This window comes from Micropterus salmoides, unplaced genomic scaffold (genome assembly GCF_014851395.1).
Source record: "Micropterus salmoides isolate LMB-PRFRI ecotype aquatic unplaced genomic scaffold, ASM1485139v1 Ms_hic_scaffold_7, whole genome shotgun sequence".
Lineage (NCBI taxonomy): Eukaryota > Metazoa > Chordata > Actinopteri > Centrarchiformes > Centrarchidae > Micropterus > Micropterus salmoides.
Window position 1 is genome coordinate 3,463,943 of NW_024044459.1, and position 27,745 is coordinate 3,491,687.

At 39.5% G+C, this 27,745-nt stretch overlaps 1 protein-coding gene across 2 annotated transcripts; it reads right to left on the reverse strand.

Annotated features, from left to right (window-relative positions):
• Positions 1–16,562: 16,562 nt before the first annotated feature.
• LOC119892045 (Golgi-associated plant pathogenesis-related protein 1-like) lies at positions 16,563–23,146 on the reverse strand. 2 transcript variants are annotated; one of them, XM_038704130.1, is made up of 7 exons: positions 22,916–23,146; positions 22,112–22,567; positions 19,241–19,267; positions 18,855–19,064; positions 18,211–18,288; positions 17,788–17,937; positions 16,563–16,854 (listed from the first exon to the last, which is right to left on the reverse strand). In XM_038704130.1, the coding sequence occupies exons 3-7, from the start codon at positions 19,245–19,247 to the stop codon at positions 16,850–16,852; spliced, it is 450 nt and encodes a 149-aa protein (XP_038560058.1). In that variant the 5' UTR covers positions 19,248–19,267; positions 22,112–22,567; positions 22,916–23,146; the 3' UTR covers positions 16,563–16,849. The 2 variants fall into 2 exon arrangements, with proteins under 2 accessions (XP_038560058.1, XP_038560057.1); XM_038704129.1 differs by lacking the exons at positions 22,112–22,567; positions 22,916–23,146 and adding an exon at positions 19,466–19,710.
• Positions 23,147–27,745: the final 4,599 nt, after the last annotated feature.

Sequence of the window (27,745 nt, forward strand, 5' to 3'; positions counted from 1 at the left end):
CTTTAAAGCCTGATCAACTTTCAGTGTTGTTAACTGCCAGCTCTTTGCTTAATTTATATGCAGAATAAAGTGTGAAAATGCATATTTACAGGTATGTTTAATCAAAAGAAATACTGGGAGAGGGAATATCCACCCTGTGATTCAAAATAAATGCCTTTTAAATATGAATTTACTTAACAGCATTCTGAACAATGAGCAGGCCTTCAGCAGAAAAAGAAACTGTCACATTCACGTTTATCAAAGTTTATAAGACAAGATAAGACTTTATTAATCCCCCGTGGAGGAAATTTTGGTCGAAATAGCAGCACAAAGGAATATAAAGAAGAGATGCAGTTTTATACCAGTATCAACACACTATTTACACCATAAAATCAATAATAATTATTTACAACCATTTAAAACCAGATAAATGTCTCAGATAAAAACAGGCACTAATCTGTCAGTTTGGTGCTCTGGAGCCTGATGGCTGACGGCACAAATGAGCCTCCAAAGCGCTTTGAGGCCTGGGCTGCATGTGGCTGCAGGAGCTCCTCAGCTCAGCATAGAGAGGATGAGAGGGGTTGTCCCTCATGGTTTTCAGATTCCACAGTTGTGAATTAATTTGGAGCATTATAGCCTAAATTATTACATTAATTACTAGAGCGATGGTGGTCTACACTGTCATCATTTAGAGTGTTATTTATAGTGTAAAGTTAGGATCACAGTGTTAAAACTCTACAGCTCTGAGTGTGTGTGCTCCTCTCTGTATCTAATGCCCAGGCACATGTGTGTGTGAGCAAGTTTGTGTGTTGGGAGAAAAGGGAGGGAGCACAGTGAGATATCATCAAAAATACCTGCAAAGAAAATATAGAAGCAGATTTTGTGCAAATTGTGTAACAAAATATACATCAATACAGTCCATCACAGTAAGAATGTCCATGATCAAGCAGAGTGCATGCAGACGACACAGAGGAGGAGCAGGCAGTCAGGGAAAAAAAGATTCAGGTGCAGCAGGAAAGAGAGCCAAGAGACGATGTGAAGCCAACAAACAGAGCTATAAAAGGAGGTGAAAGTCAGTCGTTACATGGTTTTCATGTGGGTTAGGGTCTCTGTTCTGGTAACAGAATGGGGCTCTATTTTGCACCGATCTCTGACACACTCCGGTGGAACTTTTGTATTCTGATTGTGGTTTGTTTTTGTTGATAATAAAAATGTTGGTAAATGTTCAAGCTTTCTTATCTGGCCCAAGTCTTGAATTTTTACACGACATTACCACCTATTATGAAATAGCAACATGGGCAAAGTCTCTCATGCTGATGTGTAAATGTTTATGCTTGAAGTTTCAACCAGCGGCCTACTCCTTCAACCAACCTGTTTTTAATGGTCCTCATTATGATATGAAGCATCTAATGTTGTCCCAGACTCCTCTAGCTGTCTACAGAGCTAAAGGACTGACAGAAGCATGAGACAGATGTTATTTATTATATTTAAGTGCTTTAAGTGCTAAAACATGTAATTTACCTAAACACATGATGTTAAAAACACAAAAATTTATTATATTCAGAAGTCAGTTCTCACACTACAACAGGTACGGTATTGGTGGCTAAGAGGCCTAAGCAAAGGAGAGTTTCTGGAATAATAAAATTGAAAATCAACAAAAGAAAGGAGCTGGCCTAGGATGTGCACGACCCAGGCCAGAGGGTGATTTAAAGATCAGATTAGACCTCTGTGAGTGGTGTGTGTGTTAAAAATATTAACAATTAAAACGAATCAATTAAACAGTAAATGTATGTGTGTGTGTTGTGGTGTCTGAACAATAATGCTGCGATGATGTGTTGAGAAGAAATCCCCTTGACACTGTTCTTGATCATAAGAGTTTATTACATCAAGGAGTTCAGCATCAATTACAAGCTCTGCAGCAGCTTGGAGAGTGACCCAGCCCGATGGCCACTCTGTACACAGCTTATATAGGACCTGTTTAGGTATCTGTTAGACACCATAGAAGGGTCAGAGTCCGCAAAATAGAGCTCCTACCCATAGAAGAGTACAGTACAAAACAAGGGGTCAGAGGTCAAATTCCATAGGAGGGTTCACTGAACCTCTTTCCACCTGCTACAGTGCTATTTTAAACTTTTATGCGTCAAATGCAAATATATTGTACACCACAGTATATTCACATCGACCATTTTGCACAGAATGGGGCCTGTGTGTCAACACGTGAGAGAGGGGAGCCTGAAACTGCAGGATCTGACTGCAAGAGGATATTACTCATGTGTGAACTGATAGAGGCCAAAGAAGCCAACACAATGCCTAACAGTAATGTAACTGCCTAACATGGTACACTCAGGGACAATATAACGTTAATTCAGCAGTTTTTGCACCAACATTTCATTTGTGGTTATTGTGAGTTTGCAGATTTGTTTTGTGATTACGAGACAATAGTTCTGAATGGCCTGAATATAATAATGTAGCCTAATTTAACTTTAAATCTAATTCAGTTTAATCAAACATAAAGTTTATATCACTGCAAGCTGCTAAAATATCTCTCTGAAGCTGTTAATGAATGCTACAGAGTCGTTTTCCTCATTGCAATTCAGAGCTGGTCCTTTAAGGCTCTGCAGCACACAGTTTGAATTGACCAATCAAAGTCCTTGTCCCGCCTGCTTCATTTGCATGCAGTCTACTAGTAGTACTAGTACTACTAGTAAGCGCTAAAAAGTCTACTAGTACTACTAGTAAGCGCAAAAATGTCTACTAGTACTACTAGTAGACGTTTTTCGACCTTACTAGTAGTACTAGTAGACTTTTTGGCGCCTACTAGTAGTACTAGTAAGCGCAAAAATGGCCACTAGTACTAGTAGACGTTTTTTGACCTTACTAGTACTACTAGTAGGCGCTAAAAAGTCTACTAGTACTACTAGTAAGCGCAAAAAAGGCCACTAGTACTACTAGTAAGCACATTTTGACCTTACTAGTAGTACTAGTAGGCGCTAAAATGTCTACTAGTAGTACTAGTAAGCGCCAAAATGGCCACTAGTACTACTAGTAAGCACATTTTTGCCTTACTAGTAGTACTAGTAGGCGCCAAAATGGCTTTTACTAGTAAGCCATTTTGCCTTACTAGTAAGCCAAAATGGCGTACTAGTACTACTAGTAAGCGCTATGCGCCTACTAGTAGTACTAGTATGGTCAAAAACACCTCTACTAGTAGTACTAGTACGCAATTTGGCTTACTAGTAAGGCAAAATGGCTTACTAGTAAAAGCCATTTTGGCGCCTACTAGTACTACTAGTAACGTCAAAATGTGTCTACTAGTACTACTAGTGGCCATTTTTGCGCTTACTAGTACTACTAGTAGACTTTTTAGTGCCTACTAGTACTACTAGTAAGGTCAAAATGTGTCTACTAGTAGTACTAGTAGACGTTTGGCTCTTACTAGTACTACTAGTAGACATTTTGCGCCTACTAGTAGTACTAGTAAGGTCAAAAAACGTCTACTAGTAGTACTAGTAAAGATTTTTACACTATATTTAAAGGCAAAATGAATGAAAATGTGCTTACTAGTATTACTAGTATACATTTTAGGTCTTACTAGTACTACTAGTAAGCACCAAAATGTCTACTAGTACTACTAGTAAGGCAAAAGTGTGCTTACTAGTAGTACTAGTGACATTTTTGCGCCTACTAGTAGTACTAGTAGGCATTTTGGCGCTTACTAGTAGTACTAGTAAGGCGAAAAAAAAGTGCTTACTAGTAGTACTAGTGGCCATTTTGCGCTTACTAGTAGTACTAGTGACCATTTTAGCGCTTACTAGTAGTACTAGTAAGGCAAAATGGCTTACTAGTAAGGCAAATGGCTTACTAGTAAGAGCCAAAACCGCGCACTAGTAGGATATCGAATAAATGCTCAAACGGCTTCCATAGTGTCTACTAGTATACTAGTGGCCATTTTGCGCTTACTAGTAGTACTAGTAGTTTAGCGCCTACTAGTACTACTAGTAAGGTCAAAATGTGTCTACTAGTAGTACTAGTAGACGTTTTGGCTCTTACTAGTACTACTAGTAGACATTTTTGCGCCTACTAGTAGTACTAGTAAGGTCAAAAATGTCTACTAGTAGTACTAGTAAAGATTTTACACTATATTTAAAGGCAAAATGAATGAAAATGTGCTTACTAGTATTACTAGTATACATTTTAGGTCTTACTAGTACTACTAGTAAGCACCAAAATGTCTACTAGTACTACTAGTAAGGCAAAGTGTGCTTACTAGTAGTACTAGTGACATTTTTGCGCCTACTAGTAGTACTAGTAGGCATTTTGGCGCTTACTAGTAGTACTAGTAAGGCGAAAAAGTGCTTACTAGTAGTACTAGTGGCCATTTTTGCGCTTACTAGTAGTACTAGTGACCATTTTAGCGCTTACTAGTAGTACTAGTAAGGCAAAATGGCTTACTAGTAAGGCAAAATGGCTTACTAGTAAAGGCCAAAAACCGCGCACTAGTAGGATATCGAATAAATGCTCAAACGGCTTCCATAGGCTTTTACTAGTAAGCCATTTTGCCTTACTAGTAAGCCAAAATGGCGTACTAGTACTATAGTAAGCGCTATGGCGCTTACTAGTAGTACTAGTACGGTCAAAAACACCTCTATAGTAGTACTAGTGCGCCATTTGGCTTACTAGTAAGGCAAAATGGCTTACTAGTAAAAGCCATTTTGGCGCCTACTAGTACTACTAGTAACGTCAAAATGTGTCTACTAGTACTACTAGTGGCCATTTTTGCGCTTACTAGTAGTACTAGTAGACTTTTTAGCGCCTACTAGTACTACTAGTAAGGTAAAAATGTGTCTACTAGTAGTACTAGTAGACGTTTTGGCTCTTACTAGTATACTAGTAGACATTTTGCGCCTACTAGTAGTACTAGTAAGGTCAAAAAATGTCTACTAGTAGTACGTAAAGATTTTACACTATATTTAAAGGCAAAATGAATGAAAATGGCTTACTAGTATTACTAGTATACATTTTAGGTCTTACTAGTACTACTAGTAAGCACCAAAATGTCTACTAGTACTACTAGTAAGGCAAAAGTGTGCTTACTAGTAGTACTAGTGACATTTTTGCGCCTACTAGTAGTACTAGTAGGCATTTTGGCGCTTACTAGTAGTACTAGTAAGGCGAAAAAGTGCTTACTAGTAGTACTAGTGGCCATTTTTGCGCTTACTAGTAGTACTAGTGACCATTTTAGCGCTTACTAGTAGTACTAGTAAGGCAAATGGCTTACTAGTAAGGCAAAATGGCTTACTAGTAAAGGCCAAAAACCGCGCACTAGTAGGATATCGAATAAATGCTCAAACGGCTTTCCATATGCGCTTACTAGTAGTACTAGTAGACTTTTTAGCGCCTACTAGTATACTAGTACTACTAGTAGACTGCATGCAAATGAAGCAGGCGGGACAAGGACTTTGATTGGTCAATTTTCAAACTGTGTGCTGCAGAGCCTTAAAGGACCAGCTCTGAACTGCAATGAGGAAAACTACTCTGCAGCATTCATTAACAGCTTCAGAGAGATATTTTAGCAGCTTGCAGTGATATAAACTTTATGTTTGATTAAACTGAATTAGATTTAAAGTTAAATTAGGCTACATTATTATTATTCAGGCCATTCAGAACTATTGTCTCGTAATTACAAAACAAATCTGCAAACTCACAATAACCACAAATGAAATGTTGGTGCAAAAACTGCTGAATTAACGTTATAGTCCCTGAGTGTACCATGTTAGGCAGTTACATTACTGTTAGGCATTGTGTTGGCTTCTTAGGCCTCTATCAGTTCACACATGAATAATATCCTCTTGCAGTCAGAGATCCTGCAGTTTCAGTCTCCCCTCTCTCACGTGTTGACACACAGGCCCCATTCTGTGCAAAATGGTCGTGAATATACACACCCAACATTTACTGTTTAATGATCATTTTTATGTTAATATATTTAACACACATAGACACTTTTACAGTTTTGTTTATTTTATTTTATATATTCTATGGTGATTAATGAACTGTATAAAGTGAGTTTTTTGGGGGGGAATTTATTGGTAGCTTTGGCAATATTTTGTTTTACATTCATGCCTTGTAAAACTAGATTGAATTGAATTAATCTTGGGCAGTTACAGTGAGTTAAAGTGAGTCATTTTTTTCTTGCTGTAAACATAAATCCTGTTTGCAACTCCCTTTGCTACAGATCAGACAATATACAGTACAACAATGATCTTTAAATCACCTTCTGGCCTGGGCCGTGCACATCCCAGGCCAGCGCTTTTCTTTTGTTGATTTTCAATTTTATTATTCCAGAAACTCTCCTCCGCTTAGGCCTCTTAGCCACCAATACCGTACCTGTAGTAGTGTGAGAACTGACTTCTCAATGTGCTGACTTCTGAGGGGAAAATAATAAAACATTTTGTGTTTTAACATCATGTGTTTAGGTAAATTACATGTTGTAGCACTTAAAGCACTTAAATAACAATAAATAAAATCTGTCTCATGCTTCTGTCAGTCCTTTAGTCTCTGTAGACAGCTAGAGGAGTCTGGGAAACATTAGATGCTTCATATCATAATGAGGAGCCTTTAAAAACAGGTTGGTTGAAGGAGTAGGCTGCTGGTTGAAACTTCAAGCATAAACATATACACATCAGCATGGCTATTTCATAACAGGGGGAAGCTGAAAACCATGAGGGACAACCCCTTCATCCTGAGCTGAGTAGCTCCTGCAGCCACTGCAGCCCCAGGCCTCAAAGCGCTTTGGAGGCTCATTTGTGCCGTCAGCCCAGGCTCCAGAGCACCAAACTGACAGATATGTGCCTGATTTTATCTGAGACATTTTTCTGGTTTCAAATGGTTGTAAATAATTATTATTGATTTTATGGTGTAAATAGTGTGATACTTGTATAAAACTGCATCTCTTCTTTTATATTCCTTTATGCTGCTATTTCGACCTAAATTTCCTCCATGGGGGATTAATAAAGTCTTATGTTGTCTTATAAACTTTGATAAACGTGAATGTGGCAGTTTCTTTTTCTGCTGAAGGCCTGCTCATTGTTCAGAATGCTGTTAAGTAATTACATCTTTAAAAGGCATTTATTTCAAATCACAGAGTGGATATTCCCTCTCCTAGATTTCTTTTGATAAAACATTCATGAAAATATGCATTTTCACACTTTATTCTGCATATATTAAGCAAAGAGCTGGCAGTTAACAACACAGAAAATTGATCAGGCTTTAAGGGGTTAAATTTTGGCGGCAGGAAATTCAAACTGGCCAGCCAATAGGAAGGTTCCATGATTTGCATTTAGTGCAACTAGTACTATAGACCATTTTGGCTCTTACTAGTACTACTAGTAGACACTTTAGCGCCTACTAGTAGTACTAGTAAGGTCAAAAAACGTCTACTAGTACTACTAGTAGACATTTTTGCTCTTACTAGTACTACTAGTAGACACTTTAGCGCCTACTAGTAGTACTAGTAGACGTTTTTGCGCTTACTAGTAGTACTAGTAAGACCTAAAATGTCTACTAGTAGTACTAGTAAAGATTTTACACTATATTTAAAGGCAAAATGAATGAAAATGTGCTTACTAGTAGTACTAGTAGACATTTTAGGTCTTACTAGTACTACTAGTAAGCGCCAAAATGTCTACTAGTAGTACTAGTAAGGCCAAAATGTGCTTACTAGTAGTACTAGTGACCATTTTTTGCGCTTACTAGTAGTACTAGTAGGCATTTTGGCGCTTACTAGTAGTACTAGTAAGGCGAAAATGTGCTTACTAGTAGTACTAGTGGCCATTTTTGCGCTTACTAGTAGTACTAGTAGACGTTTTAGCGCTTACTAGTAGTACTAGTAGGCCATTTTGGCTTACTAGTAAGGCAAAATGGCTTACTAGTAAAAGCCAAAAACCGCGCACTAGTAGGATATCGAATAAATGCTCAAACGGCTTTCCATAGCCATTTTTGCGCTTACTAGTAGTACTAGTGACCATTTTAGCGCTTACTAGTAGTACTAGTACGCCATTTTGGCTTACTAGTAAGGCAAAATGGCTTACTAGTAAGATCCAAAAACCGCGCACTAGTAGGATATCGAATAAATGCTCAAACGGCTTTCCATAAGCACATTTTTGCCTTACTAGTAGTACTAGTAGGCGCCAAAATGGCTTTTACTAGTAAGCCATTTTGCCTTACTAGTAAGCCAAAATGGCGTACTAGTACTACTAGTAAGCGCTATGGCGCCTACTAGTAGTACTAGTACGGTCAAAAACACCTCTACTAGTAGTACTAGTGCGCAATTTTGGCTTACTAGTAAGGCAAAATGGCTTACTAGTAAAAGCCATTTTGGCGCCTACTAGTACTACTAGTAACGTCAAAATGTGTCTACTAGTACTACTAGTGGCCATTTTTGCGCTTACTAGTACTACTAGTAGACTTTTTAGCGCCTACTAGTACTACTAGTAAGGTCAAAATGTGTCTACTAGTAGTACTAGTAGACGTTTTGGCTCTTACTAGTACTACTAGTAGACATTTTTGCGCCTACTAGTAGTACTAGTAAGGTCAAAAAACGTCTACTAGTAGTACTAGTAAAGATTTTTACACTATATTTAAAGGCAAAATGAATGAAAATGTGCTTACTAGTATTACTAGTAGACATTTAGGTCTTACTAGTACTACTAGTAAGCGCCAAAATGTCTACTAGTACTACTAGTAAGGCAAAAATGTGCTTACTAGTAGTACTAGTGACCATTTTTGCCCTACTAGTAGTACTAGTAGACATTTTGGCGCTTACTAGTAGTACTAGTAAGGCAAAAATGTGCTTACTAGTAGTACTAGTGGCCATTTTTGCGCTTACTAGTAGTACTAGTGACCATTTAGCGCTTACTAGTAGTACTAGTAAGGCAAAATGGCTTACTAGTAAGGCAAAATGGCTTACTAGTAAAAGCCAAAAACCGCGCACTAGTAGGATATCGAATAAATGCTCAAACGGCTTTCCATAAGCACCTACTAGTAGTACTAGTAAGGCGAAAATGTGCTTACTAGTAGTACTAGTGACCATTTTTTACGCCTACTAGTAGTACTAGTAGACGTTTTGGCGCTTACTAGTAGTACTAGTAAGGCAAAAATGTGCTTACTAGTAGTACTAGTGGCCATTTTTGCGCTTACTAGTAGTACTAGTGACCATTTTAGCGCTTACTAGTAGTACTAGTTGGCCATTTTGGCTTACTAGTAAGGCAAAATGGCTTACTAGTAAAAGCCAAAAAACGCGCACTAGTAGGATATCGAATAAATGCTCAAACGGCTTTCCATATCGCCTTACTAGTATTACTAGTAAGCGCCAAAATGTCTACTAGTACTACTAGTAGGCGCTAAAGTGTCTACTAGTAGTACTAGTAAGAGCTAAAATGGTCTACTAGTACTACTAGTTGAACTAAATGCAAATCATGGAACCTTCCTATTTGCTGGCCAGTTTGAATTTTCTGCCGCCAAAATTTAACCCCTTAAAGCCTGATCAACTTTCTGTGTTGTTAACTGCCAGCTCTTTGCTTAATATATATGCAGAATAAAGTGTGAAAATGCATATTTTCGTGAATGTTTTATCAAAAGAAATACTGGGAGAGGGAATATCCACTCTGTGATTCAAAATGAATGCCTTTTAAATATGAATTTACTTAACAGCATTCTGAACAATGAGCAGGCCTTCAGCAGAAAAAGAAACTGTCACATTCACGTTTATCAAAGTTTATAAGACAAGATAAGACTTTATTAATCCCCCGTGGAGGAAATTTAGGTCGAAATAGCAGCATAAAGGAATATAAAGAAGAGATGCAGTATTTACACACTATTACACCATAAAATCAATGATAATTATTTACAACCATTTAAAACCAGAAAAATGTCTGAGATAAAATCAGGCACAAATCTGTCAGTTTGGTGCTGTGGAGCCTGATGGCTGACGGCACAAAAGAGCCTCCAAAGCGCTTTGAGGCCTGGGGCTGCATGTGGCTGCAGGAGCTCCTCAGCTCAGCATAGAGAGGATGAGGGGGTTGTCCCTCATGGTTTTCAGCTTCCACCTATTATGAAATAGCAACATGGGCAAAGTCTCTCATGCTGATATGTAAATGTTTATGCTTGAAGTTTCAACCAGCAGCCTACTCCTTCAACCAACCTGTTTTTAATGGCTCCTCATTATGATATGAAGAATCTAATGTTGTCCCAGACTCCTCTAGCTGTCTACAGAGACTAAAGGACTGACAGAAGCATCAGACAGATTTTATTTATTGTTATTTAAGTGCTTTAAGTGCTAAAACATGTAAATTTCCTAAACACATAATGTTAAAAACACAAAAATGTATTATTTTCAGTCAGAACATTGAGAAGTCAGTTCTCACACTACAACAGGTACGGTATTGGTGGCTGAGAGGCCTATGCGGAGGAGAGTTTCTGGAATATTAAATTGCTAATCAACAAAAGAAAGGAGCTGGCCTAGGATGTGCACTGGCCAGGCCAGAGGGTGATTTAAAGATCATTGTTGTACTGTATATTGACTGTCTATTGTCTGATCTGTAGCAAAAGGGAGTTGCAAACAGGATTTATGTTTACAGCACAAATAAATGACATTTCACTCACTGTAACTGCCCAAGATTAATTCAATTCAATCTAGTTTTATTGGCATGAATGTAAAACAAAAATATTGCCAAAGCTACCAATAAATTCCAAAAAAAACCCCTCACTTTATACAGTTCATTAATCACCATAAAATATATAAACAAAATAAATAAAACTGTAAAAGTGTGTATGTGTGTTAAATATATTAAAAATAAAAACAAATCAATAAAACTGCAAACTTGTGTGTGTGTGTTAAAAATATTAACAATTAAAATGAATCAATTAAACAGTAAATGTATGTGTGTGTATATTCACATCGGCCACTTTGCACAGAATGGGGCCTGTGTTTCAACACGTGAGAGAGGGGAGACTGAAACTGCAGGATCTCTGACTGCAAGAGGATATTATTCATGTGTGAACTGATAGAGGCCTAAGAAGCCAACACAATGCCTAACAGTAATGTAACTGCCTAACATAGTACACTCAGGGACAATATAAAGTTATTTCAGCAGTTTTTGAAACAACATTTCATTTGTAGTTATTGTGAGTTTGCAGATTTGTTTTGTAATTACGAGACAATAGTTCTGAATGGCCTGAATAATATGATGTAGCCTAATTTAACTTTAAATCTAATTCAGTTTAATCAAACATAAAGTTCATATCACTGCAAGCTGCTAAAATATCTCTCTGAAGCTGTTAATGAATGCTGCAGGATAGTTTTGCTCATTGCAATACAGAACTGTGCCTTTAAGGCTCTGCAGCACACAGTTTGAATATTGACCAATCAAAGTCCTTGTCCCGCCTGCTTCATTTGCATGCAGTCTACTAGTAGTACTAGTAGTACTAGTGGCGCTCAAAATGTGCTTACTAGTAGTACTAGTGGCCATTTTTGTGCTTACTAGTAGTACTAGTGACCATTTTAGCGCTTACTAGTAGTACTAGTAGGCCATTTTGTCTTACTAGTAAGACAAAATGGCTTACTAGTAAAAGCCAAAAAACGCGCACTAGTAGGATATCGAATAAATGCTCAAACGGCTTTCCATAAGCTAAGGGATACTAAAATGTAAGGTGAAAACACGACAGACTGCTGATTGGTCAATCGTCAATATTCACTGCATCATCATTGTGTGCGCCAGACAGAGGCCAGCAACAGAAAGTTTTATATTTTACAGTGTCTTTATGGAATTTCATCAGTAAATCCACTTCTGAGAAGTTTTGAGGTGAGAAATCAGCTGTGTAGATTTCGAATATTGACAGTTTTATGTGTCAACTGATGGCTGAACAAAAATGTGCTTGAATATTTTTTTGTAGTTAAGGAGCTCCACAAGTGGCTGCGGGGGAAGCCTGTGCTTCCACAGAGGGCTGCCCGCTCACAGAGCCCTCTGCTCCCGCCGTCACACAGACCGCTGCAGCAACAATGGCAGAGGAAAGTTGGAAGGTTTTCATACCGCTTATCTGTCTTTACATTCTGAGGAATGTTGAAACGTTTTAACTTAAAAAAGAGAAAGCTGTGTGGATCGCTGGTGTGTGTGTCGCATTGAACATTACATCGCGGCAGTTGTGTGTGGCGTCGCTATGACGACAAGCTACATACTATCTCTGGGTACTACCTGCAATGGAAAACGGAGCAGGGTCGAGTAGAGTCGAGTCTATCGATTTGCGCTATGGTAGCATTTTTCAGCAAGGCAGCATAGATCGTCAGAACACCGGCAACAGTTCAACGTTTAGTCCTGATGGTAAGATGTGGAACAATGATGTTGTGTGGTTGTGGACTTGTCGCAGTCTGAAGCGGCTTTGATTTGGATCGCACTACCTTGTTTCTTACAACTCGCCCTTCTCTGCTTCTGATTCATTAGTAGTCCTTACCTGGGAACTGCACATGTGCAACTCCCAACAAAGATTTTGTACAAGTAAGATGCATCACTCTGTAGCTCAGAGGTGGGCAATTAATTTTTACAAGGGGCCACATGAGAAACCTGAATTGTGTCAGAGGGCCACACCAACAATAACTTGAACTTAATTTATTCATCTCCACAAACAATGAAAAACAACAAACAGCTGAACAAGTTTATAGGAATACAACAAACAAAAACTTGTAATGTTTTCCACCTCATTTTACCTCTTCAGTGAGAATAATCCAGTCTGTTCTGGGCTTGAACAAGTGCATTGAAATCTGGCTGAATGTCTGAGGTGGCTATGCGAAGGACAGCTGAGAGGTGGTCATCAGTGATAGAGGATCTGTGTTTGGATTTGTTGAACTTCATCACTGAGAATGTCTGTTCACATACATAGGTAGATCCAAACAGGACAAGAATCCTCTGAGCATGCCTCCTCAGGTGTGGAAAGTCCAGCAGTGAGACTGACCTGAAGTGCTCTGCCAGAAGCGTGTCAGACTGCAGGTCAATGAGTTCCATCTGGACATCACTTGGTGCATTATCCACATTGCAGTTGAAGGGAGAAGACACCATGTGCATTTCACTCTCAAGAGTTTTGAAATCTTGAAATCGCCTTGAAAACTCTCCATGCAGTGCTTCTAACATGGTTGAGTACTTGTGGAGGTGATCGGCTGATCTTGTGGCTTCCTTTAGTGTTGGCAGGTGGGTCAGAATGTTGTCCTTCACTTGGCTTGAGAGAAGCTGCAACTTTCCCATGAAAGCCTTCACTGCACTGTACACCTCATGCACAAAAAGGCCCTTGCACTGCAGTTTGACATTTAGTTCGTTCATGAGTGCAGTCACATCCACAGCAAATCTGAGGTCTGCCACCCAGTCTTCATCTGAAAGCTCTGGGACGTCATGTCCTTTCTTCACACAGAAATCCTGAATCTGGTCTCTCAGATCCCAGACACTTTTCAGCACTTTGCCTAGTCTGAGCCACCTGACGGTGCAGTGATAGCTTATGTCACCATGTTCAAGCTCATTTTCCTCCAAAAGTGCAACAAATTGCCTGTGATTTAATGCTCTCCCTCTGATGAAGTTAACTGTTTTAGTTACAGCATCAACAACATGGTTCATTTTTAACACTGTCTTACACAACACTTCCTGATGTATAATACAATGCAAAAATGTCAACTTCTGCACAGGGTTAATTTCTGTCACTTTATCCTGCATTCTCTTTAAAAGTCCAACATTTTTCCCTGTCAGATTTGGACAACCGTCTGTTGTCACACCTACCAGCTTGTCCCATTTCAGTCCTAACATGTCCAAACATGCATTTACCTCTGTGAACAAGTCATTACCAGTGGTTGTGCCTTTTATTGACTGCATGGCCGCCAGCTCCTCCGTGACTTTAAAGTCTGCAGTTATCCCACGTAAGAAGATGAGGAGCTGGGCGGTGTCACGTACATCGTAGCTCTCATCCAAAGCCAGAGAAAAACAGTCAAAGTCGTCCGCTCTGTTCTTCAGCTGAAGCTCCAAGTTCCCAGCGATGTCCTCAACCCGCCTCGTTACGGTGCGTCGGGAGAGTGACACGTTCTCAAACGCGGCCTTTTTCTCCGGACATATCAGTGCAACAGAGTCCAATAAGCACTCCTTAATGAACTCGCTGTCAGAAAACGCCTTACTTTTTCTGGCGATTTTGTGAGACATTACATAACTTGTCCTGACGGCTGCATCTCTGGGGGTGTGAAGTTTGGTAAAAAGGCCTTGTTGGGTTTGCAGTTTTGCTAGCAACGCATCAGACTCCTTTGCGCGCTCTTCGTCAGTCAAATTTCTGTATTTCTCCTCATGCTTGGTGGTGTAGTGACGATTCAAATTATAATCTTTCAACACAGCGACCTGTGTACCACAAATTAAGCACACAGCATTACCTTTAATTTCTGTAAAGAAATACTTGGCAGTCCATGTCTTGTTGAAAACGCGGCATTCCTTATCAACTTTTCTTTTCTTAGCGTGAGCTGACATCTTGGGGTAATCTGGCTAGCATCACTTGTCCCTGTTCACCTACGCGCGTGTGCGCGGGAGCTGTGCGTACACACGGAAGACACAGACACAAACGTAGCGCTTTCAAAATAAAAGCGCCACAGTTGTATTGCACGCACGACATATATTAGTTTAATTTATGTTGTAATTTATGATTGGCCTCTCGCGGGCCGGACAGGGACGTACAAAGGGCCAGATGTAGCCCGCGGGCCGTAGTTTGCCCAGGTCTGCTGTAGCTCAAGAGCGGAGCGTACAACACATACGGTTAAAAGAGGAGCTGCAGCAATGTGCAGTATGTGTTTTTTGAAAATGAAACCATGTAAACCTGTTCTGGTACAACCCCTAATTAAGATTTTGAACCTGAAAATGAGCATAATACCATCTCTTTAAGTAGGTTGCGTAACTTACATAAGTTACATAGTAGCATTAGTTACAATAGCTTTGTATCTTTAGCGTTAGCTAGCTACGTGATTTACGTAACGTATTTCAATTCATTCTAGGTTACTCCATATTGAGTGATGAGTATCTTCATCTAACCTCTTGAAAAAAAATTGTTTGTGGGAAATGACATCAAAAGCGACACACTTTATTATAAATGTCAATTAAGGATTTTTATTTTTGTGAAATGTTACAAAACTCTTTGAATCATGGATTACAAAGGTAAATAAGTACAAAATAAAACATGTTTATTTAGTATGTTGGTTTTTAAGTAAATCTTGTATGTGTGTAACTTGCAGAGTTTTCAAAAGAATTAGATTACGTTTTTGTTTAGACTCTACTTGTCAGTATAACATGGAGAGCAAGGACTGCTCCTTTTGTTGTGGTAAGCTGCCACATAGCGGTACCTTTTAGAATTTTTATTTTATTTACATTTGAGTCAGAAGGTCAAAATTTAAATGGGGCTCAGATGTTTTGTGTTAAGAAGCTCAAAATAACTTTTGGCAAGTTAAATTCTTCAGTACAGGCTGCATTATATAATTGTATTCAGTGTTGCACATGCCTCAATATATTGAAACTTGAGTAAAGCTTATTTAAGATTTCTCTTACAGTCATGTTGACAATATCCATACATGTCATTTGTGATAGTATTATAATCATCTAAATCACCTAAAATAAAGAAATATATTTTTTTCTAAAGCAGCATTCTTATATTTCACAATAAAATGTGCATTTGATTGATATTGATGTGCGTTAACATGACCATTAGAAAGAACCACTTACATCTGAACATTTGATTGTAACGGTAAATGCATCATGTCATTAACTTTTTCATGTTTGAGAGTGGGTATTGAGACAGATCTTATATCATCATACCTTTCCACAATATAAAAATGATGATGAGTGATGAGACCACTGGTTCCCTCTGAAATAATTTGGGACAGTTATGAATAGACAGTAAAATGAGTATTCATTCACAGTATTCATGTTAAATTATGTTTTGATCTATCATTACACCCTGCAGTTAGTATCAAACATGACCTAAAGTACCTTTTTGTTAAACTGCCTATAAATCCATCTTTCTCCCAAGCAAAGATCAGCTACTTGGCTGCTTGATATGGCCTTAAATCTACATTTGATCTGTTTAGGCTCACCAACATAGGCTGGCCCCACTGGCTTGATATGCCGTTTTATTTGAATGCCATGGCCTGCTCAGTAGTCCAGCCTCCTCCCTGCTTATCTGGCTCCACTTTAGTTCGTAGTTAGCAACCTCTCTGGTATGAGAAACTATTCTACCCTGACCCTTGACCTGTCTTTCCAAAGACCATGATTCCAATATGAATTTGAGTGTGAGTGTAAGAGTGCAGGCACGTCTACAGGGTCATCATGTGGGCGCCCTCTCAATAACTGGTGTTTTGTTGAGTTGGACCCACAACATATAGAAGCTCATCAGTGGGTTCCACCATCCCTGAATCACCTCCATCTTTACCTGCACCACATATCCAACACAGCCTTCTGAAGAAAGCTATATTCACTTCTGTCTACAAAATCATGAAATCATTTGTGAGCTGAGACCATATCTTTTGTGCAAGGCATTTATTCTTAATTCTAAGAGCAACATTAAATCATTCTTTTCAATTTAGTACTTTGTGCTTTATATTCAGAAACACATGTATAAACTGAAAAAGCCAACTCCACAACCATTAACAATCTTTATATTGAACCTCAGTACAATTAAAATCATTCTGACTCATGACCTATTAATCAGTCGTGTGTTGAGGGTTGCAGGGATGGTCCAGGTTATCTACAGCAGTGTGCAGGAATTCCTCTTCTCACTCCACCCACCTCTCTGCCACATGTAAAATGCACAGCCTTTATGCTGGAAAGTGAAAGTAGATACTGGTGAGGCATGCAAGTGTTAAAATAACAAACCTAAAACACGAGAATCTGTTGCTGCAGGAAACATTTGAAAACCTGCACCAGCTAGCTTACTGAAAAGTGGTTGCATGAGAAGAAACATCTGATTACTGAGAATTCAGCATCTGCAGAAGACATTTAGCTTACTGTTGTAGAATCAGGTTTAATAAAAAAGACATAAAGGTTTCTTCTCAGCGGTCACTGCATGCACCCCAGAGGGTGAAGTCAGGTGCGTATAAAGTTTGGTACCAACACAAACTGGTTATTTAGGAGGTAAATGTTTTTTAAGTGAGGTTTTTATACCTCCACGTGAACTACAACTAAAGTTTACACACGTTCTTTGATAGTTTAGTACTGCAGAATTCCTTTTTCTGTGATATTTGCATTCTAAAACCAAAACAGCTTAAGACTGATCTACAAGGCTCTTAACAATTTCATTTATTATTTGGATGTACATTCACAACAATCTGCATCTGATTTAGAAGTGGATCATATGGTTTGTGTGTCAAACCTTAATATTCAGGGTAACTACTAACTATAGCTGATGTGGTGGAGTAGAAGAAGTATGAAGTAACATAAAATAGAAGTTCTCAAGTACAAGTACATCAAAACTTTACTTGAGTAAATTTACTTAAATACTTCCACCACTCTTTGGTGTCTCATAGTCCAAATTAGGCAAACATCTGACATAACCATAACTTGACATCACTTGAATGCACAATTATGCTGCATTTATATATTTGAGCAATAAAATTCACAAAACTTAAATAAAATACAACTTGCATCCTTTGCAGCAGCAAACTTGTAAAATTCACTTCTGCAGCCTTTTGAGGTAATGTACTCAACCCGCCTTCTCAGACAAAAAATATCCAAAATTGTGGTACAAAAATGTTACCTAGGGGGAGGACGTTTTTCTCGAAGTATCCCGGCATGTTCATGTTGCCAGCTGGCCGGTACTGCCCAACCACAAAGACCGTTTTGCCATTAGTGGCCATACCCACACCCAGTTCAGTGCTGTCTTTCCAAACCACCTGAGTAAAATGACCTGCAGGAAGAAACAAAACACTGTAGTGAGGTCAAAGTGTGATGCTATTTTTGTAGCTTGACTTTAATGCACAATATTGAACTTAATGAAACTAAATTCATAGAAATGACAACATAAGGTTGATATAAACTGATTTGTATACAGAGCAACATAAATTACTAACTTAATTTATTTTCATTCTTATGGCATGAACCTTCTTGCTCATCTTCACATTTCAAATCTATGTCTATTAATGGACTTCCTTTGGAACGAATCAGGTGGGTTGTTTGTTACCAGTATTGCTGTTGAATCCAGGTCTGCTCCAGTTGTAATTCTTGATCTCACTGTACCACGAATCTACAGCTTCTTTCCCTAAAACATGAAATAGAAAAAAATACATAAAATGAACATGATGTTGACATTTGAATTGGTAGATCTGGTTTGAGTTGTATAGCCTAAACAAACTTGCTCTGCAATAAAATATAATCTCAAGTTAGAGAAGGACAGTTCAGCTAACCAGCAAACTACAATGGCAAAGAAGGGTGTCTTGTAAAACACTGTGTAGCGCTAGAGGAGTCATAAATTAAAAAAATTGTGTCAGGAATGTCTTTAAGTTTGCTAATGTTAGCCACCATAAGCTACTGGTCATATCAGAACAAGTTATACTGTAGAAGCAAAACTCCTCAGTGTAATGACATAAGCAAGTGTGTGTTTTATTGTTCAGTAATTCAACTTTTAATTGTAAACGGAGAGAAGTGGCATTTCTTCTTTTAAAAATGACAGTCTCATTTTAATCGATCATGAACATGTAATGTAGAAAGTTTAGCACCTGAAGAAATCAGCTTTACATAAAGGACTGAATGTGATCTGTCAAGTCTGATTGAATGACTAGGCAGAAAAAAAGGATGGAAAAGAAAGGGGATGGATCTATAATCAACCTGTCGGTTTAAAGGTTGCTGAGCTGGACTTAAAGAAGACGTTCTCTCCGTCCTTAGTGTTACTGTGCTGCAGGGTTTTGATTGACAGCAGGTGATCGGCCCATTTCTGAGCTGAAGCCGTCAACTCACTGCTAAGGGTCAACGGTGGTGTGTTGTGCTTCGCTCTGTAGGCATTATGGGCTTCCAGGAACTTCTGCTGAAAGCTTGCATCTGTAGATAAAAAGACGTTATCAATTGATGAACTTTCAGTGCTTAGAGGAAACATTTCTTTTTACACGAATTACTGAGGCTGACATGTTCAAACATTGTGGATTTAGACAGGATAAATCATGCCCTGTGATAATCCCAATCCTCTAAAAAGAATCCCTGAGCAGAAACGCACTAACCTGCCATTGTGTCTGTGGTTATGAAGGCTGAAAAGAAATAAGAACAGAATTAAATAATCAACAATAAATAATTAAAATCCACATGTATTCTGTAAAAAATATTAGCAAATGTGCTCAAGCATAGCATGGTGCTGATGAAAGGAGTCATGTCATACAGTTGAGAGCTTATCTAGCAGTAGTAAACACAAATTCCCTCCTGTGACTGCAGTAATCTCCAGCACTTACCTGGTTCAGGCTGCTTTCCTAAGGTCTGGAGGAATGTCCTGTAAAGAGACAGTTCCTGTTGCTGTCTGAAGCTAGTATTTATATCCATGAGCCAGACCTCTCCCTCCTCATCCGTATATAGGAGGAGACAGACACCCATCTTTTTTGAAAATGACTCATAGTGCATGCGATAATATTGTGCTGTTTTTCTGGTTCTTTGGTATTTTCTTTTGTTTATGGTTTGATTATGTGACCCTATTATTCCACAGATAATAGCCATGTCTACTGCTCAGTCTGGGTTACCACCCAGGAACTAAATGTTTTTTTTAAGCAATTAATACAGCAATTAAGCGCAGCAGACGTTTTGCCAAAGCATGCATGGAAACAAAGAACAGATGAGTGAAAGCATGGTGAGGTACAGACAAATAGGTTGTGGTAAACTCTCCTCCAGTAAATAACAGATTCCTTCCAACAGTGATCGTCTACAGTTGCTGGGGATTTTCAACGAGTTGAGGCCTGAACTAAACTCAGAAAAACACAAGTTCATTAGCTCACTATAAAACAATGTGTTCCTAGCCCCTTAAGGAAGGCTTATGTTTACCACAAATCCAGAAAATGTGCAGAATATCTAATTTTTGTGGGTTTCATGTCAGTGGGCAGGTAAATGTGTGTGGTTCGATTCAAAATCACATTGCACATGAACCCACAATGGCTAGTTTAATGTCAAATGTAAAGTAGAGAGCTTTAAGACTCTGTTTGAGTCACCTCGGTGCCCTGCCAGCAGTCAGTCGTACAAAGAACTTGAAGTTCTCCAGAGTTATTAGAGAATTAATAAGCAACTATACATCAGTAAATTGAGTTAAAAGAATGTGTTGTTTTGAGTGAAATGTCTTGATGACTCTTGGTCGATTGATTGACAGTTGCTCTGTCAACATCGGAAGTCAGCTGTCTCGCTGCTTATGTCCTACGCTGTCTGTAAAGGCAACATTGTAAAGGTGTCCTAAAGTTTCCCATGTCCCCTGACTGCTCTGCCCCAACTCTCTGCGATTTACAGAGTTTGCTGATTAACAGATAGCTTTACTTGTTGCTAGGGGTTGGACGAGACACTTAACCCAAGAGACGAGACAACATTCGAGATTGGGTTCACGGGACGAGAGATTTTACCACTATTTTTAAGAAACCTTTGATGCTAAATTATATATAAATTTTGAGTATTAAAGACTTTATTTCCTGCATTCTGACGAAGTTTTCTGTACCAGTTGGTGATTTTTTTTTTATTTTATAAAGAGAAACACAAAATTCAGGTGGCAGGTGACAATTAAAAATCTATAGCCTAACTATTACAGAATATAATGCTGTGCAGCTCTCAGGCATTGTGTTTTGCTTTCAGATCTGTTTCTCTTGTAGATCAACGTTTCTCATCTAAGAACATCCCTGCTGAGTCATGATTTACTTCCTCTTTGTGTCTTTGTTTGGGGAAGTAACCTCTTTAAATGTGAATGTGGCACCTTTTCACCTCAATAATATATTGTTGTTTTGTGTTTTTGTAACCAGCTCTTGTTGGTTTTGAGATTTCCAATCAACCTAAAATCATCAGTTCAAGTGTCTGTCGGTCAGATAGACCTATGCTACAGAGGCTATGAATACTGAAAAAAAGCAAGTGTAATTTCCATTCGACAACAGACATTTTGTAAAGTTATTATATTATTAGTCTACTGGTAAAATGTAAAATAATTTATTCGGAAGATTAATTTTGGAGACGAGACATCGTTGCTCACTTTCCCCACTCCTCTTTGTAATAGAACTAGATCCAAAGGTAAATCAATATACAGTAAACTCTGAAACTACATCACTACATGGAAGACTATTGTAAATCACTGAAACATCACAGTGACTCAGTGTGTTGTTGCCTCACAGCAAGAAGTCCTGGGTTTGACTGGGGCCTCTCTGTGTAGAGTTGTGAAGTTTTTTCTCACAGTCTAAAGACATACTAACAAGGTATACGGAGTACTCCATTTGTTTCCCTGGCAAAGCTGTACTTACTGCATGTCACCTACCCTACATTTGAGGAAAATACCTCACAAACTACCTGTTTGCAACTTTTGACTGTGCCGCAGTTCTCAGTTGAAACACTTCAAAAAATTTCCTAAGCATTCTCAGACTCTAGTAAAAACACCCTGCTATTTACAACATATGCTGCATAATTTAGTTGTTGTTTTCAGTGTTTATTTGGTGTTTTAGATTTTCTATGGCATCAACAGACAGATGGTGTAGCTGGTACATACTGTAGGGGAGACCGGGGGTTTGGTTGTAACATTTTTGATATCTCTGCCAATATTGTGAAACAAAGTGTTTACAGTGTTGATGAGAGGATAAAGAGGGATTATCCTTCCGGGCACAAGAAGAGAAAAAAACTCTTGCTAACCAAGCTGCACAGCGCTTCTCTAGATCTGTCTGAACAATGTTAAAGTGAAATACAACTAATTATTAAGTCTGATAAACTCAGACGGAAGATGGTGTTTACAAGCTGCAGCTCAGAAAAGATAAAGCATGTGAACATGCATTCATACGTGCATGAACATTAATTTATGTGCGCATGCACAAAATTAAAATTGCGCATTCCAGCAGCAAACTCTGTGTCAACCTGTGTTGGACTATAATACTTACTTTACCCAATAACTAGTAGTGTTAAGCTGATGATACACGGGCAACTTTTTCAGCAGTGTGGCTGGGCAGTCTTGCTAGTGGCAAGTCCGACGATGTTTTGAACGGATAGCGGGGTAGCGGGTGGCAGAGTGGTGGGAAAAGGAGATTACGATAGTAATTTTTACTCATTACCACTGACAGCTCCTGAAAACATGCCTGACATGGACTACACCTTTCCAAATCCCAAAGAGTCTCTTGTGGCCTGTAAAAGCATCTGATGCAGTTCCTCTGACTGACTGACGCCTCTCGGCAGGTACAGGCACATCATGCAGGTAGATGCGAAGGGAAAACGGCGCAGGCCTGCCTCCTGTTCATAGAAGTCGATGGAGGGCTTCCTGGGAAAGCCCAGGGGAGGAACCTTGTCTGCTCTAGTGATGAAAATCAGAAGGTCTTCGAATTTGAGTTCAGTCACTTTATCTGCCAGAAAAAACATAAGCATCTAAGTGACATTTGCATTTCTAAAATCAAATGTCAAACTTTACAAGATCAGGACTGTATTTCCTTTTATCACAAATGTAGAGAATATAAACCTGACTGGCTTCTGAGTACACTTCTGAGACAAAAGGTACTTTTGATCACATCTAAATTTGTACGTGCCCCTTGTTTTAATGGCTTTGGCTGCATTGCAGTAAGATCATTTTCATTTTCCTAAATTGGTAAAATAATAACACTTTGTATTTTCCTTCTCTCACAGCACATTTATGGATGTTTGTGTAGTGTTTCATAATTAGTTCTCTAACATTTTCATAAAGGAATAAAACGTACCTTCAATCATGTTAAGCACCATCTCCCAGCAGTAGATGGTGTCCTCTTCTGCCTCGTGATGGTTGCTGCCTCTCCTGCTGTAGTTGTAACTGAAGTTGCCTTGAAGGCTGCCTTTGACATGGGCTCTTGCATGTTGGTGAACAAAGGCAGGAAGGAAATCCAGTTCTTCCTCACCAGGTCCCACAACTTCCCAAATTCATTCATTACGTCTGTGAACTGGTGGATCATCTTGGCCGTTCTGTAAAGCGTCAGAGATAAAACATGTACATCACTGCATGCATGATTACAATATTAGAGGAAATTAAGTCTGTAGAACCAATCAATCAGATTGTCCTGTATAGCGCCTTTCGTACAAAATAACAGTACAAGGTGCTTCATATATGTTCAAATTCCAGCATAACCAAGTAACCAAAATAAAGTAAAGTCTGTTTGCAAAGTTATTAAGTAAGGCAAACTGAGAAAATAAAATGATAATTTAGTTGAGTAAAGAAATGTAAAACTCCCCAGCTCCTGTCTCACAGATACACTACAAGAATATGACTAGCTATTGGATGTCCAACTTTCCTGGACTCTCCCAGAGTTTAACAATTACATCTGTTATCTGTTATTAAGCTTTCCCACAGTTAGCCTGAATGTAATTTGATTTCATCTTGCAAGAGCTGACAAGTCCAGGGTTCTGAGTAAAATTCAGGCAAATACACTGAAGGAGGTGAAGACAGCAGTTGGCAGAAGCAGAAACAGGTGTATATTATTCCCCAGACTCATATTACACTGCCATTTGAGGTGAGTTTTTTCTGGCCAGCACTCATTTAATATTAGCACAATTCAATTCAATTCAATTTTATTTATATAGCGCCAAATCACAACAGTTATCTCAGAGCGCTTTTCATAAAAGAGCAGGTCTAGACCGTACTCTGTGATGTTATTTACAGAAGCCCAACAATTCCCACCAAGAGCAGCACTAGGCGACAGAGGCAAGGAAAAACTTCCTCTGATAACAGCTACTAAACAGGCTGTTTGTTTTGTCCGTCAAGATCTCAGAACCTGAAAGAACTCGAACTCTGCCAGAAACATCTCCACCAGATGGACCTGGGACACTTTCACAGTCTCTACCTGCTTCTTCATCATCCACACCACCGATGGCCACACCCATTACTTCACCATCAGCCATCAGATATGCAGTCTCACCTGCTGCCCCCACAGCAGTCTATGTAGGTCCATCCCAGTCCCCCGCACCATCAGCCAGTTGTCGACTAGTGCGCATTTTTGTCAAACCAGTTCGATCAAGTCGTCGACTAGTGCGCATTTTTGTCAAACTAGTTCGGTCAAGTCGTCGACTAATTCGAAAAATTTCAAACTAGTTTGATCAAAGTTTTTACTAGTTCAGTGCAAAGCCGAACTAGTTTGACAAAATGCCTTCCAATAGTTAACTAGTAAGAGCAAAATCAGCCTTGCTGACACAACCTGTCAATTCAGGTGCGGCTATCTAACTACATCTATTACTAGCTAATTGATGAGGTGCTGTTAGATAGCATTTGGGACACTAAACTTAGCTATACTATTTCTACTACTCAATAACTACAGTGTAAGTAAAACTAGATCAGCTGACACTGAACCCCATGCTGAGTTCCACAGCAGTGAAGTTACCAGTGTGCCCTGGTTGTGTAATGACGTTCACTCTATTAAACAAAACCTTCCATAACACATTAAATTGAGCTCTGACAGAAATGGTGTCCATCTTGAAAATGGTTGCCATCTTGAATTTTTGAGTGGCACACTTTTGTTGTGATTTGGCGCTATATAAATAAAATTTAATTGAATTGAATAGTCCTACTAGTAGACATACTAGTTAACTAGTAAAACATTTTAAGCCTTACTAGTTAACTAGTAAGGTGAAAAGAGGTGTTAACTAGTTAACTAGTCGGCATTTTGCACTCACTAGTTAACATGTAAACTGCTTCATGCAATGGAGCAGGCGGGACAAGGATTTTGATTGGTCAATGTTCAGATTGTGTGCTGGAGAGCCTTAAAGGGACAGTTCTGAATTGTAACAGAAGGTGTGTTACCTTGTTTTGTTTTGTATTATTATGAAATAGCAATTCACTGAATGCATTTTGGTATATTAAATGTACAACAACTCAATGCACATAAAACTAAGGCAATGTGACATTAATCTTTGTATCTTAGAGGATTTGCAGTTGCATAGAAGCATAGAAGTAAAACAGTTTCCATTTGCAATCCTCTTTTATTTATATTTGTTATTTATTATTAATATAATACAAATTATATACACAACAAAGGATATCTACATTTTGGGGAAATAAAGGAATAGCTTGTCACTGAAATTTAATTAAAAACTAGATAGATAGATAGATAAATAGATGTTGAGTACCACATTAAATTGTCAACGATGATGCAGTACTTTCATCTCAATTTCATTATTCATGTAGATCCTAAAATAGCAGACTCAATACTGCACTCTGATACTGCAGGTGAAGAGGCTTCTGCGTGCTTTTTACATGGTCAAATCTAACCAGCAGGTGGCAGCAGACATCTGGACGTAACGTAATGTCATGAGTTGCTGGAATCATGAGCCAGACATCACAAGAAGCTGCCGCAGAAAGTGGTTTTAATAATGTTGTTCATCGTGTTTGGAATGCGCTTGATGTTGCAAGACGGGAACTGGCATCGCAGAGGGACGAAGACAACCTGCTGAGAGCCACAAGAAGCACATTTAGGCGGTGAAGAAGAGCAGGTCCGATGGCAGGTAACTGGTCTTCTTACCAGAGCATTAGCATTAGCCTTACAGCCAGGCACGGATTTATGGGTGGGCCACCTGTCAATCTGAGTGGGCACATGCCCACCCAATCAGATTAATAAAAACAATTAATTTTTTCAATTTTTATAATAATAATTAAATAATTAATAATTTCATTTTAATAGTTTCTTGAGGACATTTAAAATGTAAAATATGTACAGAAGCTTCGAAAAATAGCTACAAAAGAAAAATATTATGTCGGCATATCATGTGTCAGTCCAGTGACGCTATCATGCAACACCCCGTTAGCGCCGACAGTTTGTGGCAGTTTAGTGCACCTTTAGAAAGCAGAGGCAACCTACCTAAGCTATGGCTAAACAGCTATCATTGACACACTTTTTCAAAAAACCACGTCTAGATGATGACATACTTTTGGACCATGTCATTCCTGAGGTGGATGATGGTCGTGAGACACTTAGTGGCTCTGGGAATGCCAGTGAACCTGCTGCATTTTCATCAAGTCATGCTAGCGTTGACGCTGCACTCCACCGCCACAGACTGCCACCAGCATCCAAAGAAACAACCGGACGCCATCGGATCTATCGGCATTGAAGGAACCTGCCACTCAGCCAAAGCTGTCAACATTTCCAGCTACTGTCATAAGTGGAAAACCACGCTCATTCAACAGCAACTGGTATGAGAAATTCAAATGGATGGAATACAGCAAAGAACGAGATGTAGTGTCTGTTTTCCCTGTTAGTTGTTAGTTTATTGGTGTCTCTATCTTCCCTGCTGTCTCTCTGTGTCTCGTTAATCCTGAGTCACCTGTGTTACTCCCACCCCGCTCGTTAACCCCTGTGTATAAATGTTAGTTTTTTTTGTTCATTCCATTCCATTGCAGTGTTTTGTTGTGTTCTGACGCTCTGCAGTGTATTGCCCGCCTTGTTCTGTCGTGTTGTGTCTCCCTGTTCCCCAGTGTTTTGTGGATTTTGTATTTTCCTTGTGGATCACTTTTATTTTGGATTATGGACACAGCCACTCAGTTGATCATTACTTGTTTCTCTGGATTTTCTGTTGGTTTACCTTTTGTTTGGATTTCCTGGACTCAGCTACTACATTGTAAGTGTGCTCGCTTTTTGTTGGATTAAACCCTTTGAACTGTACCTGCCTGTTTCCGTGTCTACATTTGGGTCCACCTACCTCCTGCCTCACCACACACACCGCATGAAAGAATGACCGGACCAGTCATGGACCCAGCAGACTTAACACTCTTGGCTGAGGATTTGAATGAGTGGTATTCAACTCTGGAGAGGTTGAACTCAGCCATCCAGGGATCAACTGACCTTAAACGCAGCCTATTCGTTTATGGGTTGATGGAGAGGATGATCTGTTCAAAGCTCAGGCTGCTGAACTATCCCCCCATGGTCAAGAAGTTAGCTGTGATTCGGCAGTTGAAAGAAGACTAACTGCAACTTCTGGACACTCCCGAGGGTTGTGTGGCTAGCATCAGTCTGCCTGATCCCCAGCCTGCTAGCATTCTAGTAGGTAGCCACCTGCCGGTCTCCCAGCCAGCTAGCACTCCAGTGGCTAGCACCCAACCTGAGCCTCGGCCTGCTAGTACTCCTGCGGCTAGCCCCCTGCCTGATTCCCAGCCTGCTGGCTGTAAGCTGGGAAGCCTCCACCTGTCCTGCTCAGCTAGCGCTGCTAGTCCTCCGCCTGATCTGCCAGTCTCCAGCCCGACTAGCACTGCTAGTCCTCAGCCTGTTCCCAGCGCTGCTAGCTTCAGGCCGTCTGTTCCCTGGCCTGCTAACCCCCAAAGGACTTATTCCCAGCCTGCTAGCTGCATGGTGGGAGGCTTCTTCCTGTCCCGGCCTGCAAGCACCCACCCTGCTAGCTGCCTGCCTGATTCCCTGCCGGCTAGCACCGTTAGCCACCCGTCTGATCTTCCCTCACCCGAGTCGGCTACAGCATCAAGGCTGGTCGGAGACTCCTGGACATCTAGCTCTCTGGTCCCTTTTTTGATGGACTTGGCGTTAGAGCCAGAGAGCCCAAGGACTGCTAATCCCCAACCA